The sequence below is a fragment of the Camelus dromedarius genome, chromosome 9, assembly GCF_036321535.1.
Source record: "Camelus dromedarius isolate mCamDro1 chromosome 9, mCamDro1.pat, whole genome shotgun sequence".
NCBI classification, from domain to species: Eukaryota; Metazoa; Chordata; class Mammalia; order Artiodactyla; family Camelidae; genus Camelus; species Camelus dromedarius.
In genome coordinates, this window is record NC_087444.1 from 76,086,848 (window position 1) to 76,105,333 (window position 18,486).

The window sequence follows — 18,486 nt, forward strand, 5'->3', positions numbered from 1 at the left end:
GAAGTGCAGAGTCGCCCTATACTGAGATGTGGGAGGACTGCAAGAGAACACATCCAGGAGAGTTCAGGGGGTCATTTTTGGACGCATGAAGGTGAAGATGCCAGTTAGATGTGCCAGCAGAGATGTCGAGGAGACAGCTGGATACAGGACTCTGATTTCAGAGGAGAAGTCTGCATGGAGAGGGGAAAGGAGACAGTGTTGAAAGTCACGAGATGGGAGGGTCAGGTATAGCTCAGTGGTAGGGCGCATGCTTAGCATGCACAAGGTTCTGAGTTCAGTCCCAAGTACCTTCACTAAAAAAAGTAAAAATAAATAAAGTCCTGCCTTGGAAAAGGTGCAGAGAAGAGAAGTGCAAGGCCTAAGCCCAGGGATACTTCCCTGCAGTCAGAGACCAGGGAATTCCAAAGAACCCAGGGGTGAACAGGGAGAAGAAAATTAAAATGGCTGATTGGTAGACAGATTTACTTCCTAAAAATAGTGTGATGTGAAAGCCAAGAATAAAGTGCTTCCAGAAGAGGGAGTGCAACAAGTTTTTGATAGGACAGGATGATGACCAAGAATAAACCACTAGATTTAGAAATATAAACAAGCAGGTCCTACTGTAGAGCACAGGGGACTATACTCAATATCCTGTAATAACCTGTGATGAAAGAGAACATGAAAAATAATATACATGTGTATGACTGAATCACTATGCTGTACACCAGAAACTAACACATTGTAAATCAACTATACTTCAATTTTTTTAAAGGAGGATTTTCCTGAAGGCAGTGGGAAGGCATTGAAGGGATGCTGCTGTTTCACCCTCTGCTCCCCCTGCCACCTCTCACCCCACTTTCTGTCCCAGCACCACGTCTCTCCGTTTTCCATGGCCCTAACTCTTTTATTCCTTCCACACTCTCTCAGTTTGGTGTATCTGCCCCTCCTACCGCTGATCAGTCTCTCTTGTCCAGTTTGCAACCCTCTGTCTTTCTGGAGATGCCTTTTTATCTAGGTTTCTTCCCCTGGTTCACTCTTTTTTTCTTACTGTATGCCCACGTCCATCTGCCCTATCCTCTGTTTCACCCTTTTTCATTGTTTGCCTCTCTCAGTCTTTCTCATTCTTCCTCAGACCCTGCTCCACCCACTGCCTCTGCACATTCACAGGTATGGGATAAAGATCTCCTTTGCCCAAGAAAGAGCACTTTCCAGTGGGGCTTCGGGAATGTAAACACCACGGCAAGCACAGCCAGTGAGACGCGTTTCGTGCCGAAGAAAACAAAGAATGTCACCGGACGGGTACAGGGCACCTCCCCCAGCGCATGGGTCAGAGATCTCCCCCAAGGCGGTGAGTGCAAAGTGGACGACTAGGGAGGGGAGGGGCCTGACCCAGAGGACGCGCAGAAGGGGAGGGTGTCAGGAGAGGAGTGGTATCTGCACAACCCCAAGGCCAACGAGATGTGGCCTCCGGGTCTGCACGGCCATCTCTGCCCTGGAAGGACCAAGTGGAGGACGAGAATCCACCTCCGAAGTGAGGAGTTTACCCGGCACGGCGGGGAGGGAGAGGGGATGGAGCCTGTGCAAGTCACTGAAGGGTTTAAGCAGGAAAGTGACGCAGCAAGCAGCGTCTACCTGAGCAGAAGGCAGAAAGGCCAGGGCGGGGACCCGCTTCAGAGCGATTTTAACTCGAACTAGACGCGGACCCGCTGACCCGCACGATGCAATCAGGCCTAGAACGTCTCACTGCTGCCAGGACTTACCGGGCGCGGAACGAGCTGATGAAGGGGTTTTTAACGTACGTGAGGATTCCTGAACCTCAGGTGGGGCGGACTGGGGCCCCGGGGGAGTCTCAAAGACTCCGGATGGACCTGAAAGACCGACAGCGCCCCTCGCTCCGCTTCCGGGTGTGCAGGAAACTGCGCCTGCGCGGTCGCCCAGCAGGCGGAGCCAACGAGGGGCGGGGCGCGGGCTGCGGCCGTAACTGGACTGAAAGTGAGAGGTGGGTGGAGCGGGGCTGATAAGGGGCGGGGCGCAGCGCGGCAGCGGCCGGGATTGGACTGAAAGCGAGATGTGGGAGGGGCGGGGCCGGGCCTGGAGGGAGCCTTGTCTGGCTCCGCCGCGCGCCCGGGGCTTTTCAGAGCTGTTTTTCTGCCGGGCGGCGCTTGGTCCTCTGTTGTTGGGTTCTTTGAATCTCTTTGATGTCCCAAGGCTCCAGCCGCTTCCTCATTCGCTATTTTAACTTAATGTTTCAAGTAATTTTAAGAAAAAGATTAGAGTTGCGAGGGCCACTTATAAGTTGAGATGTTTCCGCGTTAGTTGAAAGCGGTTTAAGTCAAAGCTCTTTTTGCCAGCGGGTGGTGTGGGGTAATATAATTAAAAATAAAAACCGTCTTCTGACAACCCAGAACTCCTCTCCACCAAGGTGGCAGAGAGAGAAAGCAATTTTATAGCCAAGACATGGAAGCAACCTAAATGTCCATTGACAGAAGTTGCGGCATACTAGTCATAAAAAAGAATAAAATAATACCATTTGCATCAACATGGATGGGCCTAGAGATTATACTAAGTCAGGCAGAGAAAAATAAGTATCATTTGTATGTGGAATCTAAAAAAAAGACACAAATGAACTTGCAAAACGGAAATGGACTCACAGACACAGAAAACATACCTATGGTTAGCAAAGGGGAAAGGAGTGGGGAGGGATAAATTAGGAGTTTGGGATTAGCAGATGCAAACTGCTGTATACAAAATAGGTTAACAAGAAGAACATACTGTATAGCACAGGAAACTATATATTCAATAGCTTGTAATAACCTGTAATGAAAAAGAACATGAAAAGAAATATATATATGTACAACCAAATCACTATACTGTACACCAGAAACTAACACATTATAAGGCAACTATACTTCAATTTTAGAAAATTATTAAATTTTATTATTAAGTAAGCATTAAACCAGAAAGCAGTGTGCATCACAACCTAAAGACTGCACAGACTGCAAGAAAAATCTCACCCTGTAATATGAACAGATACAACTGATTACAAGCGTGTCCTCAAGAAAAAACAATTAGTCCTTGAGTGGGTGGAGGGTATAGCTCCAGTGGTAGAGAGCATGCTTAGCATGCACTAGCTCCTGGGTTCAATCCCCAGTACCTCCATCAAATAAATAAATAAGTAAACCTAGTTACCTTTCCTCCAAAACAAATAAAAATTTTTAAAGGCTACTTTTTTATTGAACTATAGTCGATTTATAATCTTGTGTTAATTTCTGGTGTACAGCATAGTGATTCATTTATACATATATATATATATATATACCCTCTTTCAGACTGTTTTCCATTATATGTTATTAAAAGATATTGAATATAGCTCCCTGTGCTATATAGTAGGACCTTGTTGTTTATCTATTTTATATATAGTAGTGTGTATCTACAAATCCTGAACTCACAAATTATCCCTCCCCACCATCTTTCCCCCTTGGTAACCATGTTTGTTTTCTGTCTGTGAGTCTGTCTTTGTTTTGTAAATAAGTTAATTTGTGTCTTTTTTTTTTTTAAAGATTCCACATATAAGTGATGCCATATGGTATTTTTCTTTTTCTTTCTCCTTAATTCACTTAGTAGGATGATCTCCAGGTTCATCCATGTTGCTGCAAACAGCATTATTTCATTATTTTTTATGGCTGAGTAATAGCCTATTGTGTATATATTCCACATCTTTTTTTTATCCATCACCTGACAGTGGACATTTAGGTTGCTTCCCTGTCTTGGCTACTGTAAATAGTTCTGCTCAAAAGGGTAATATCTACTCTGTTTCCAGAGCTTCATCTATGTCTGCTGTATCAGCTCAAAATAATTCTTACGCCAGAGGGGCATATTTTGGGATGGCATATTCTGCTGCCCTTCAATGGCTGGTAAGCCATATCACATCACACAGAATAATCTACCTTCTGAAGATCTCAAAATCCATCTCAGACATCACATATTTTTTTGAAGTGCTATTATATTGTTAGGTATCCACCTTTGGGCCATGCCAGAACCTTCTGCTTATTTTACCTGAAAACATCTTAAATATGCTAATTTTTTCCTATCAAAATATTACCTACCATATTTTAATTGATTACCATTTCTCTATGGTGAAATCTCCCACAAGTAAGGATGCAAGAAAAATACCTATTTCATAGTAGAAGTAACTCACAGATAATGCCATAAAAATTATTGACTGCAAAAATTAGGCTATTAGAAATTTGAAAATCTAGTTTTACTTTCATTAGGGTTTATATAAAATATATACTTCTGTATTGCTACCCTTAGAAATACTCAAAATTAATTACTTTTTAGGTGAAAATATGTTGAAGTGTGTTCTAAGAATTATTATTTACAGGCTTTCTTATCCACATCTGACAGAACACCCAGAAATAGAAAACAAATAAAATGACAAATTTTAAACAAAAAATGTTTTCTAATTACCTTCAGAATGAGTGTAAAGTGAATTTGAAATGACTGTATATTTAGAAATTATTAACTTGTGATCTTATTATGATGCCAGTGACGTTTACCTCAAATGTATTTGAGCATAATTCATCTCAAGTATGGAACAACATAATAAGTATAAAAAGAACAAACAATGCAATTTAATCTACTTTTAAAATTTATTGCTTTTTCTAAAGTAATGATTGGTGGCCTAAATTGCCTTAGCCCTCCATGTCCCATTCTCAAGTCTTCTCCACATGAAAGTCTCTAAAATCAAGTACAGGGTTGCGTCTCTGACTCAGAGGTGAATGGTGAAATTAATTTTAATTGCAGGAAAGTAGCTAGATCCAACCACCACGCCACATGGATTCCGCAGACCACAGTGTTGCTTCAGCCTCACTGGCAGGACTCCAACGTGCTCATCAAAATAGCTTTTGATTTAAATAGTTTTCAACTGTGAAGAAGAAAACATTTTAGGTTCTAATATGAATGGTGCACACAACTGTAGCTTTTATGTTAAAACTGTTGGGGGTGGAGGGAGATTGTAGCTCAGTGGTAGAGCATATGCTTTGCATATAGGAGGTCCTGGGTTCAATCCCCAGTACCTCCAAAAAAAAAAAAAAAAAAAACAAGCCTTTTAGAGACAGTGTTACCAAATATGCTGGAAGCACAGTGAGGTCAAGCAAACCAAAAGGTCAGAGCTTGGAGCAGAGAAAGTTGTATTGCAGGGTCAAGTAAGGAGAAAGAGTGGGTCATGCTCAAAAAACCCGAACTCCCTGATGGTTTGTGGGGAGAAGTTTTTATAGGCAAAATTTGGGCTGAGGGCTGAAGGGTGTGTTGGTGGTGAGGTAACAGGGTGGTGTTTCAGGAATCTTGTACTCAGCCTGAAGTTACCATCCTCCACTTGCTGGGGGAGGGAGGCACTTAGTTCCAGTAGAACGCAAAGACGTGTTGTATATTCCTTGAGGAACCAGGATCCTGCTTTAATTGTTAGCTTATCGTTTCTTGACTGCTCCTCCTTTGTTTCAGCCTCCCCTCACTAGTAACTGTTTGAATCTGCCCTCTAGTACTGAAGGAAGGTCTAAGAGGCTGAAGCCTATTTCCTACAAACAAGACAGGGAGACACAGAAAAGATGTACACCCAAGAGAGTTCCCGAATGTCCTACTCGGTTTCAACAGTAACTTAAAATTAGCAGGAAGCAACGAGGCTTCACAGAAGAAGAAACAGAGTGATGCATTTACAAACCTTTGAAAACCCAGGAGGACAGCGAGAGGAACCCTGGCCCCGCCCCAGCCTGGCCTCTCTCCCCGCCCCTGCTCTGGCCCCGCCCCAGCCCTGTCTCTTTCCACGCCTCTACGTTCCCGTCCCGTCCAGGCCCCGCCTGCAGGTCGCCCCGCCTCTTCCTTCGCGCCAGCGCGCCGTTTCCTGCAGACCCGGAAGCGGTTACCGGGAGCGGAGTTCACCCTAGCAAGCGTAAGTCTCATCTTTCTTGTTTAAACCTGCGCTTTACTGTACTCCGCCCTTCCTCCATACCGGGATCTGAGGGTCGCTAAGGATTTTAAAATCCCGGCAGGCGTCCGCCACCCAAAGTGAATGCGGAGCGGCGGGAGGGAGGGGCCGCTGACGTTTCGTTTTGAAGTCCGCGAGCTGAATCCGTGCCCTTCGCACCCGCGAGCCTTGCCGCTCCGCCCCTGGAGGGCTGCGCCGATCGCCCCGCTTCAGGAGAGGCCGTTTCCTCTTTCTGATCCTGGGATCCTGGAGAGCCCGCCCCGTTCTTGAAACACACCCCTTTTTCGTCCCCTCGCACCCTCCTCTGGGTCCTTCCGCTACCCTGGCCTCCCCTTGTTGGTCACCTTGCGTGGGGGCAGGTGACTAAAAAGGGCCTGTCTTGAGACACCCAAGAGTTTTTCTGTCCCAAATGCCAGCCCACTGGATAATGTGCTCTATTAATGTGGAATTAATAGGCGGGCTTTTAATTCCGTCCCATTCCTGGGCAAGAGAAATCAAGGAGAGTCAGACCCACTGAGAGTTAGAAAAATGAGAAAAGAGGAGTAAGGGAGAACCATAAACAGATGGCACAGTGAAGGATAGAGGAGGAACTTGTGAAGAGACAGTAAGAGTTGTCCTAAAGGGTAAAACAGCCAGTTATTTTACGGGCAGAGTGGGTTTATTCAGGAATAGAAAAGGAATTGCAATAACAGGACAGGCAAACTAGCAAAAAACCATAGGCAAGTACAATCAGCGAATGAGAGGAATGTTGCTTTATAGAGAAAAAGAAGGAATTTGGGAGTGGTTGTTTTGAAGAGAAGTCCATTGAAGGAAAGCAAAAGTTCACAGCGGAAGGCGTTTCCCGATGGAAGGCGTTTCCTATTGGCTGGGCTTGTTGCTGGGTAAGGAGAATTCCGTTGAGGTCCGTTAATTGATGTCTTCTCCCTGGAGTTTGTAATTGACTTCCAGTGATGGTGCGTGAGGGCTTTCCCTTAAGGCCTCCAGACTCCATTTTAGACGAGGTTTTCTTTGTTCTGTTTCACAGTAAGGAAGAATAAGCTGAGAAATTAGCAGGGGGAGAAAAGAAGATATTTAGAGTAAGCAGGGGGAGCTCTCCAGGGAGATGAACAGGAGCAAAATAGGGAGAGGGGGCCCTTGATCAGCACGAGGAGCATGGGTAAGAAAGGAGGTATTTTACAGAGAATGGGGAGGAAGGATAAAAGAGTGGGGCAGACAGAACTTTGTGCTGGTACAGAAAGAAGGGACAGTGGGAGACTAGAACAGAAAGGGAAACAGCAAGGGAAAAGCACAGCAAGCCGAGGGTGCCAGAAGGTGGGGACAAGGCGGGCCAGCAGGGACAGAGCGAACGTAACAGAGAGCGAAGATAGGCGAAGAGGCAGAAATACATGAAGATTTGAGACAATCAGGGAGAGTGAGGAGAAAGAGCTACAAGAGAGGGAACAAGTTGCCAGAATAGAGTGGAACAGTTGTGAGAGGAGGAATTCAGAGACGGGGAGAAACAGCAGGGCAGGAGAGAACACAGAAAAGCACAGAAATGAGAGGGAAATATGTAGTCCCGAAGAAAGTGGGAGGCAGAGGAGCGACGAGTTGATTACTGTGGAGGATTAAGTGATGAGATATTTATTTGTGTCTTTATAAGGTAATGCATTTAAAATTTGGTTAAATTATGCAAGTGAGAATGCCATTTGCAAAACTTCCTAAAAGTCTTGTGCATTTTGTAATTACTTGTATCAGAAGACAACTTCCATTTGTGGTCCTTTTTTGGCCACGGGACAATAACTTGACTCAGGTGGCTATGGGGCACCCCCTTACCCTTTCCTGGCATGGGGTGGGCGGGGGAATGAGAAGTAGGGCAAGAAATGACTGTCATTACGTGGTGCCTTTTTAAAGGAACGCGGAAAGTGCTGTTGTTTTTCATAATGGATTTACTTTTTTCTTCCTAATTCTTTTGCATTTAATTCATTTTTTGAAGGAAATGATTTTATTTTGTATTTTGTATTTTTATTTTTAATGGAGGTACTAGGGATTGAATCCAGGACCTCATGCATGCTAAACAGGTGCTCTACCGCTGAGCTGTACCCACCCCCACCCCCTGATTTTTAAATTTATTTTTTTTTATTGAAGTATAGTTGATTTACAATGTTGTGTTAGTTTCAAGTGGCCAGCAAAATAATTCAGTTATACATATATACTCCTTTTCAGATTCTTTTTTATTATAAGGTATTACAAGATATTGAATATAGTTCCTTGTGCTCTACAGTAGGTCTTTGTTGTTTATCTGTTTTATAAATAGTAGTGTGTCTGTTAATAATTCATTGCTTTTTTGACGTTTGAAATAAATCTTAGTTTATTCAATTTATACTATTTTTATAAATAATTTTTTAACTTCTAACAAAAACTTTGATGGCCTCCCGTAAACAGCTCAAGGCATCCCTTTCAAAATATGACATATCCTTATTTTTATAAGTTTTGACTACATGATTCATTAGGGTTTTTTTTTTTTTCCCTTCAGTTTTTAAATGATTTCCCTTTTAAATTGTGTCCAGTACAGACTGAGGCCTGCAGGCTCTCTGCTATTTGTTGGAAACCTTTCTTGGAACGTGGCAAAGAATTTTAGCCTGTTCCAGAGTATACTTGGTAAGAATGTAAATGATCTTTTATCTTAACAATCTAAACCTACTTCAGGGAGGAGGCTTGTAGCTTGGTGGTAGAGTGCGTGCTCAGAATACACAGGGTGCTGGGTTCAATCCCCAGTGATTTATCTAAACCTAGTTTAACCTATTTCTGTAAAATCCCGTTTTCTTCCTTTGTGTGTGAGTTACTAAAGAGTGAACTGTGGGCTATCCAGTAGATGTTCCCCTCAAGTCTCTTGTCTACTTCCTGCAGATATTGAAGGATGGGCTGGATTGACTTGGTACCTTCTTCCAGCAGAGCCCCACAATTCATGATGAAGCAGTTTGCTCAGAGCTTATTTCTCTAGGTGACCCTCTTGCAGTTGTCAGCAGCAGTTGGTGTGTATTCAAAATAATGTATTCTGTAAATGTTTTACTGTGATTTTTCTGGAAAAGAGGAGTTTAGTGCTTGAGATCAGTGTGACCAGATTTGAAATAGAAGTTCCCTTTGCTCAGGCACAGGTGAAAGATGGTCCTGAATTTTTTTTTTTTTTTTTTTTTTGAAGGAGGTACTGGGGATTGAACTCAGGACCTCGCACATACTAAGCACGCGATCCACCACTTAGGGGAGCTATACCCACCCCCTCCTAAGTACTAACCAGACCTGACCCTGCTTAGCTTCTGAGATCAGACGCATTCAGGGCGGTATGGCCGTAGACCTGGAATTTTTAAGGGAGAAGAGTGATAAGGATAAACCGTGCCCAGTGCAGGCCGCCGCTTCAGAATTGAGTTCCACTCGGCTCTGCTCACTCAACTCAGGCCTTATCAGGATAGCTGGGTGAAGTGACTCCCTCTGTAGGACTCAGTGAGTCCACCTCAACAAGGAGATGATGGACTAAAGCAGAAACTCTGAATCTGAGCAGCACTGACCCCTGAAATGATTACTAAGATTCAGTGTGTGTCTGTGTGTGGCAGTTCTTGGATGGAGTGCTCAGTTGTCATTAGAATTCAAAATGGGCCCTAGTCCTCCAAAAATGAAAAAAAAAAATTAAAAGAACGAAGTAGGGAGGATATAGCTCAGTAATAGAATGCATGCTTAGCATGCAGAAGGTCCTGGGTTCTATCCCTAGTACCTCCAGTAAAAATAAAATTAAATAAACAAACAAACCAACCTAATTACCTCCCCTTCCCCCAAAAAAAATATTTAAAAAGAAATAAAATTAAATACAGGCAAACACCCCTCCTCCCCCAGATCTTTGTTCTGATGTCATCTGAGTAGAGCCTCCTCTGACCTCCCTCTTCCTCCCATTAGACACATGAGCCACACCCGCACCCCCAGCTCTGGTCCATATTGTCCACTTGGTGTGTTTTCTTCTGCTCCTTCATGGCTGGATCCTGGTGACAGCAATTTGCCACGAGGAGAAGAGAATCAGAAGGTGGGAGGGGTGCTGGGTTTGCTTCCTTAAATGATGCTCAACCAGGCTGCACATTGGATCACTGAGGCATTTTGCATATATGTGTTCAGTACCCTCCTGATAGAGATTCTTTTCAAATAGTTGGCTGGGGCCTAGCCCCAGTAACGCTGAAGGTGCCCCAGGTGATTCTGATCTGTATCCTGTGTTGAGCACCGAGGTTCTGGGTCCTCCATTTATGAGGCTGAGATCAGCCCCTAGGAGAGGTGAGGGGGCTCTGCTCTGCGTGGGGATGGCTCAGGGCCTGGTCTGTGACCTGAAGGGGCTGTCGGGCCCAGCTGAGGCACCCACTGCTGCCGTGTGGGTGAGGGGTGTGGGTGAGGGGCTCACTACAGAGGACAAGCTCACAAGGACAGACTATGGAAGCCTCTCAGGCAGGGACACTGCTTATCTGCTTCTGTAAAACAGCTTGCTCTTGGGAAACTGAAGTTAACCCTTCCCCACCCCACCAGCAGCGCAAAAACCCAAGACCACGTGATTTCTTTGTTCCTAAAACCCTGTAAGAGTCTGTGTAAACCTACAGATGGGGTCCAGAGCTTGGAGTGTTAACTCCTCTGGGCCCGCCAGCGTAATAAACGTGAGTACTCCAACCCTCCGAGTGTTGCTTGGTCTCTCTACGGGATTCAGGTTTCTGTAACATCACCAGGAGGGGAGCGTGATCTGAAGGACACTGTGGAGAAACTCCTTTGTTGGTCTGTGTGTGGAGTGTCCTGTCCTGAGTCCCTCCTGGGACAGTGGGCAGCAGGGGACTGTCTGTTCCACGTGGTGAGGTCTCCCCTGTGTGTGTGGTTGTGGCGCAGGAAGGGGTGTGTTGATTCTCAGCATTAAAGGACATTTTTCCAACTTTCAGGATTGAATTCTGAAGACTCATGTTCCCCGAGGAAGAAGCCAGGAAGAGAAGGAAAAGGAAAGAAAAGAGGTCAAGAAAGACTCTGTCTCAGGTAAAGTCATGTTCTCAGTCGATTGTTTTTGTCTGTCCTTCCTGAAATGCCCTTCTTTGGACTCGCTAATCCTGTGTAACTCTGAAGTATCCTGCCTGACACCTGTACGTTCACACTCACCCAGGACCCTCCCTCAGTGCCTGTCAGCCTCACTTGGATTCTGTCTTATGATCACCCAGTGACGTGGACCCTGTGAAGAGGCTCCACCGTGGTCCTGTAAATTTAAGTGTATATTTGTGTGTGCGTAAGTACGTGGATGCCCAAGCCCATGGTTTGTATGAAATACATATCATTATTTATAAGTTATATATTATTTACTTGTTGAAATTATATCTTAAGTATTTTCCATTGCCTTAAACTGTTTCTACACTATGACATTCACGGGTTAAATAGTAATAAGAGTTAACGTTTACGTGTGTGTGTGTGCAAGTGTATATGATGGATTTTCTAAAAAAATTTTTTTTAATTGAAGTGTAGTCAGTTTATAATGTTGTGTGTAATGCCATTTTATGCCATTCCACATTGTTAGCTTTGAACTTGTTTCAAGTTTCCTCAGGGAACCCTCTGTCAATGTACTTTGGATGCTTTAACATAACTTAAATTCTTTAGGTTTCATTTTAAAACATAAACACCTGGGTTTATACACGTGCTCTACTGTATTTAGCAGTTTGACCAGAGGCAGGTGTCTCAGAATTTCTGTGTCTTCCTTAAGAGGGATAGGACCAGAAATAATTAGAATAAATTTTCTATTATGTTATTATACGAGTTAATACACGTAAAGCATTTAGAGTCATAGCACATGAAAGTATTCAGACACTTCAACCTTACTGTTGCCCTCATCACGATCTTAGACTCTGAAGTTTCTTTAAAGCCACTGTGGACGTTATCATCTCTGAAGATGTCGCTCATGCTGTAGTTCTTCTAGACATTGAATGTTACTTGGTGTGTGGAACGTAATGTCTCACATTTCTATATACATAATCCTGTGTTTTTTGTGTGTGTGTGTGTATTTCTTGTATTGTCCACAAAAGTGGGAAATCCACACTGACATAGAGGCTATCATAACCTCTTACGGAAAAGTATAATAAGCCAAAATGAGGGACATGCAATTGCTCAGAAATCCAGTAAGCGGATCTGTAACAACACTCATTTCAATTGAATTGCTCCTTACTGCTCTCTCCTCCTTTCATTTTGTGTGAAGGAGACGACTCCATATGGCTCCTTTGGTGAGATGTGTTTTCTTTTCAGCGATGGTTGACATTCAAGGATGTGGCCATCGAATTCTCTCCGGAGGAGTGGGAGTGCCTGGACCCTGCTCAGCGGACCTTATACAGGGACGTGATGTTGGAGACCTACAGGAACCTGATCTCTGTGGGTGAGGAGAACTGCCCTCCAGAAGTTGGGATCTGCTCTTGGGTATCTTTGTGTTTTTCCTCGTGTGCCCCTTGGGAGCCCTGACATTGCCTGGCTGAGCTCAAAGCCCTGTTGACTCACTCATGAAAAGCTTTCTCAGGCAGCAGCCGGACTTAAAACTTGTCCTTTCTGTGTATGATCTGCCCATTTCATGATCAAGGGTGGTTCTAGAGCTTAAATACACATAAAACTTTACAGCAAACTTAAAATATCCACCTTCCTCTTCTCCACCCCTGTGCTTTTGATTCAGTCATTCTCGGAAGAAAGCTAAATGTCTGCATATTAGACTCTTCCCTCTGCATTCAGGAGGAGACAACCAGTGGATGAACTTTTGAAATTGGGGTGTTTTTTTTGTTTTTTGTTTTTTTTAGTTTATTCAGGTAGTTATCAAATAAAATTGTGATATTTCTTAAGTGTACAACATGATGATCTGATATGCATGTACACTGTGAAAGGATTCCCAATCGAGTTCATTAATGCATATGTTACCTCACATATCACCTTTTTTCTTTTTTTTTGGTAAGAACACTTAATTTCTACTTCCTTAGCAAATTTCAGTTTTATAGTATTATCCACCATAGTAGTCATGTGATACATTGAATCTCCAGCCCTTATTCATCTTATGACTGAAACTTTGTCCCCTTCTACCAACCTCTCCCCACCTCCAGGACCCCCAGCCCCAGGTGGCAGTGATTCTGTTCTGTGTCACTAAACCTGGTTTCTTCCCTCATCATCATCTCACACCCTCCCTTTCAGATCCCTTCCCTTCTGCCCTGTGCCCTAAGGTTAAGAAACGGCCAGTGTTACGCTCCTTGCTAAATCAGTTTCTCTTCTCTCCCAAGGTCACAGTTTTAACAGCCCTGGTACATTTCTGGTCCCACAGATGGGCCAGTACAGACACTGCCCCATGCCCAGTCCTTCCTCCTCCCCACCCTCGACCTTTCAATCCCCTGGCCTTTGTTCGCACGGTACCTTGATCTGGGTGGACTCCGCCGTCACTTCCCAGCATATTCATTTTGCCTTCCTGACCCCTCACCACCATGTGACTCTCACTGTGGAAGGAAAGGCCCCTACTCATCCACTGAATAGCTCTTTCAGGACACTCACTACATAAAGCAGCATATACTGAAGATGACGGCGCCATTATCCCTGAGGGTGGCCGTGTAACGCTGCTCCAGCGCAACTCAGCTGTGGTTTTTCCATCAGAGGATTTCTCTCTTTTTTTCTTTCCCTCACATTTGATTGGTTTATTTATTTGAATGTTAAGTTTACTTCTTTTTGGTGAGGAGGGGAGGAGCTTTTTTTTAATTGAAGTATAGTCAGTTTATAATGTGTCAATTTCTGGAACACAACTCAGCTATGGTATCTCCATCAAAGTATTTCTTTCTTTTTTCCCCCGTATTTGGTTTCTTTCTTTCTTTCTTTCTTCCTTCCTTTCTTTGTTTCTTTCTTTCTTTCTTTCTTTCTTTCTTTCTTTCTTTCTTTCTTTCTTTCTTTCTTTCTTTGAATGTTAAATTTACTTCTTTTTTGAGAGGGCAGGAACCTTTTCTTTTTTAATTGAAGTATAGTCAGTTTACAATGGTTTGTCAATTTCTGGAATATGACTCAGCTATGGCATCTCCATCAAAGTATTTCTTTCTCTCCCCCCCCATATTTGGTTTGTTTCTTTCTTTCTTCCTTTGAATGTTAAGATTACTTCTGTTTTGAGGGGGCAGGGAGCTTTTTTCCTTAATTGAAGTATAGTCAGTTTACAATGTGTCAATTTCTAGTGTACGGCATAGTGACTCAGTCATACACATACATACATATATTCCTTTTCATATTCTTTTTCATTATAGGTTATAACAAGATATTGAATATAGTTCCCTGTGCTGTACACTGTAAACTTGTTGTTTGTGTATTTTTTCTTTTTTTTTAAGTGTTTATTTCTAGGCCCCTGAGAGTGACTGTGACTTATCTGCACTACCTGGGTAGGCAGTCACGCTTAAAGAATGTGTCTTTGGAACCTGTAGGCCAAGGATCAAATCTTGTTTCTCTAACTTATTTGCTCTGTAAATTGGGTATTAGATAGATAAATCCTGTGTGCCTCCTGTCCTTAATTTTAAAATAGTGATAATTCACCTCCAGGCTTTTAAATAGATTAGTGCTGGTAGAAGGCTCAGAATATTCCAGGTTTTATAGTCAAGTCTCAAAAATCCCTTTGTTTAGTAAGATGTGTCAACCTTCTGTCATGTTTTTAACCAGATGAGTCCTTGGCCTGTGTCTTAGCCTCGCCCTCTATAACAAACCCTATCAACCTGGTGACTTAAACAATAGAATTTCTCAGAGTTCTGGACACCGCCAAGTGTGAGACCTTAGCGTTAGTCAGTTCGCTTCCTGGTGGAGGGCCTTCCGCCTGGTTTGCTGGAAAATTAAAGAGCACTGCATAGAGAGGGCTGCTCTGTTGCTCGGCTGTGAAATAACTGCAGGCATAAAACCAGACTGGTGATTTCTTTCCCCAATTCTTATTCTTTAAAATCCTATGTATTCACCTGACCTAATGGTTAAAAAGGCAGTGGTCTTAACATAAATTCCAGTTCTCATGTGGTATGCTGGCTCTGGAAGAGGAGCCCTTGGTTTTTTTAAGTCTTTTTAAGTCTTTGCCTTCTCCAAAGTTGTTTGTTTTTGGCAGGGAGGAATTAGGTTTATTTATTTATTTAATGGAGGTACAAGGGACTGAGCCCAGGACCTCATACATGCTAAGCATGCGCTCTACCACTGAGCTATACCCTCCCCCCCCACCTTTCTTTACTAACCGTTTGTATTTCCTAAAAAATTGAAGATCACGACTAAGACATTTCTTAACTGTTATTAAACTACTGAGTACTTGTGGTGTAAGATTATGTTCTTCAAAATGAAATATTTATTTACCTACTGCAATTAAGAGAAAACACGTGGTACTTTCTGTCTTGTAGATACTGCCCCTAAATGTGTGATCAAGGAACCACCACCAAAAGAGAGCCATAATACGGGGGAAACACTGCACACAGCGTCTCTGGAAAGTCAGGAGCACCGTGCCACCCAAGAGGACGGCTGCAGGGAAATCTGGAAAAATCAGCATGACTCTGAGCACCAGGGGAGAAATGACAAAAGAAACTACAAAGGCGTGCCTGGGACCCGCAAAACACCCCTCACTGGTGGAAGAGATCAGTGTGGTCCAAGAGATGAAGAGAACAAGCCTGTGGACCACAGGCCTGGACCAAACTTTGGGGCACATCTGGCTGAACTGCCGGTATTTCAAACTGAAGGGAAATTTTGCGACTATAATGAAGTCGAGAAGTCTATCACGAGTGGTTCCTTGTCGGCAGCACCTCAGAGAGTTCTTCCTAGTGTCCAAAGCAACATTTGTGATGAACGTGGGAACAGTTTCTTGCCTTCTTCCTTACTCACAGAAGAGCAGAAAGCCCACATGAGTGAAGAACCTTACAAATGCGGTGAGTCTGACCAAGCCGCGGATCGCGGCTCACACCCCACCAGACCTGAGATACTCCATGCCAGAGAGAGAGGGAATAAAGGCGACGCGTGTGGAGGCGTCTTTAGTCACAGTTCACACCTGGCAGGTCATCGCAGAATTCAGACTGGAGAGAAACTTGACCAAGGTGATGAGTGGGGCAAAGCCTTCTGTGAGTGGTCAGGCCTGACTCACCCTCAGGGACTCCAGACTGGGGAGAAACCTCACCAGTGTACTCAGTGTGGCAAGACCTTTCATCAGAGCTCACATCTCACTCGGCATCAGAGAATCCACACAAGAGCGAAACGTTACAAGTGTGACGTGTGCGGTAAGGCCTTCAGTTACAGCTCACACCTCATACGTCATCACAGGGTTCACACCGGGGAGAGGCCTTACCAGTGCCACAAGTGCGGCAAAGCCTTCAGCGTATTTTCAAGTCTTAATTATCACCAGGTTGTCCACACAAAAGAGAAACCTTACAAATGTAACGAATGTGGCAAAGTCTTCAGTCAGAGCTCCAGCCTGTCCAGTCACCGCAGAATTCACACCGGACTGAAACCATACAGATGCCCCGAATGCGGCAAAGCCTTTAACCAGAGCTCACATCTCAGCAGACATCAGGTAATCCACACGAGAGAGAAACCTCACAAGTGTGACGAATGTGGCAAGGTCTTCACACAAAAGTCAAGCCTTGTAAGTCACCGGAGAGTACACACTGGAGAGAAGCCTTACCAGTGTCCTGAGTGTGGCAAGGCGTTCAGTGTGTATTCCAGTCTCACGTACCACCAGGTCGTCCACACGAGGGAGAAGCCTTACAGATGTAACGAATGTGGCAAGGTCTTCAGTCAGAGCTCCAGCCTTCCGAGCCATCGCAGAATTCACACCGGAGAGAAACCATACAAATGTAACCAGTGCGGCAAATCCTTCATTCATTGCTCAAACTTCAACAGACATAAGAAAGTCCATACAGGAGAGAAACCTTACAAATGTAGTGAATGTGGCAAGCTCTTCACTCAAAACTCAAGCCTCGTAAGTCATACTCGGAGACTTCATACGAAGAAGTAACATTACCAATGTAACAAGCAGATCAAAGCATTTATTATCAGTTCAAGCATGAATTGATGTCAGAAAGTCCATACTAAAGAGAAATTCTATCAATGTAATTATGTGACAGAGGGGATATTCAGACTCCACAACTCACTGGACATCAGTATATACATCTTTGATGAAAACCCAAGAATGTAATGTGCTTATAAAGGCTTTTATCCATAGATCAAAGCTACAAGGGGGAGGGTATAGCTCAGTGGTTAGAGCACATGCTTAGCATCACAAGGTCCTGGGTTCAATCCCCAGGACCTCTATTAAAATAACTACATAAACCTAATTACCTACCTCCCCCCCCCCCGCAAAAAAATACAGAACATCACAAAATTCCTACTGGAGAGCAACCTTAGAATTATAATGCATGTGGGAAGGCTTTTTATTAAACATTCATGCCTTTGATGTCATGAGAGCATTTATACTAGAGAGAAACCAGACCAATTTACTGAATCTAGAAAGGCCTGTAAGCAACAGTGTTTCCCCCTGCCCAGGATTCACCAAAGAATTCCTAATAGAAAGAAACCTTTTAAATATAATGAGTATTTTAAATTTCTTATGACTTTTCACAACAAAACTCACAGGAGAGCATTCAGATGAGGAATAACTAAGTCTTAAGTTCTCCAGCTTTAACCTGAGATGTTACATACTACAGAATAATGAAAAGTCAAAATATGTGAAAACTTAGATAGATAGATAGATAGATAGATAGATCGATCGATCTCAAAAGTATAGAGATAGGTCCTGAGAATATTATCCTATGGTTTCTTTTTCTAAATCTCTTACAGCTTAAAGTACTATGGTTTTACATTTCCTATTTAAAGCTGTGATCAGTTTTGAGCTAATATTTGTACAGATGTGAAGTTTTGGTGGAGTCTTTCATGATTTTTTTTCCTAGTATGGAAAATCAGTTGATATAGTATCATTTTAAAATTCTTTCTTCATTCAGTTTTCTTGGTACCTTTGCAAAACTTGTTTGGGGCAGGGGGAGGGCATAGCTCAGTGGTAGAGTGCATGCTTAGCATGCAAGAGGTCCTGGGTTCAATCCCCAGTGCTGCCATTAAAAAAAGAAAGAAACCTAATTACTGCCCTCACCCCACCCCCCAAAAAAACTCAGTTGAAAGTATTTGTTGGGGGCAGTTTCTGGGTTCTCCTGTTTCATTGGTCTGTATGTCTCTCCACAAATACCAGTCTTGATTACTTCCTACCTTTCAAAATTTTTTATTTTAATACCTTTAATAAAGTTGCTTTTATTCTTCTCCAGATGTTTTAGCTATTCCAATTCCTTTGCCTTTCCATAAAAATTTTAGCAAAATCTTGTTTGTGTCTACAAAATATCTTGATAGAAAATACATTAAGCCGATCTATCGGTTTGCAATCACTTGACATCATTTCTGTGTTACACCTTCCAATAAATGGCTGTAGTACGTATGTATATTTGTGTGGTCTTTGGTTTCTTTCACCAGCATTGTATAGATTTCAGCATCAAAACCCTGTC

General features: G+C 43.3%; 1 protein-coding gene across 1 annotated transcript; it reads left to right on the forward strand.

The window, feature by feature from the left end:
- The first annotated feature begins 1,146 nt into the window (after positions 1-1,146).
- Positions 1,147-18,423, forward strand: LOC105092004 (zinc finger protein 160). Its single transcript, XM_064489765.1, has 4 exons — positions 1,147-1,327; positions 10,897-10,987; positions 12,236-12,362; positions 15,355-18,423. The coding sequence occupies exons 2-4, from the start codon at positions 10,916-10,918 to the stop codon at positions 16,953-16,955; spliced, it is 1,800 nt and encodes a 599-aa protein (XP_064345835.1). The 5' UTR covers positions 1,147-1,327; positions 10,897-10,915; the 3' UTR covers positions 16,956-18,423.
- The last annotated feature ends 63 nt before the right edge of the window (positions 18,424-18,486 follow it).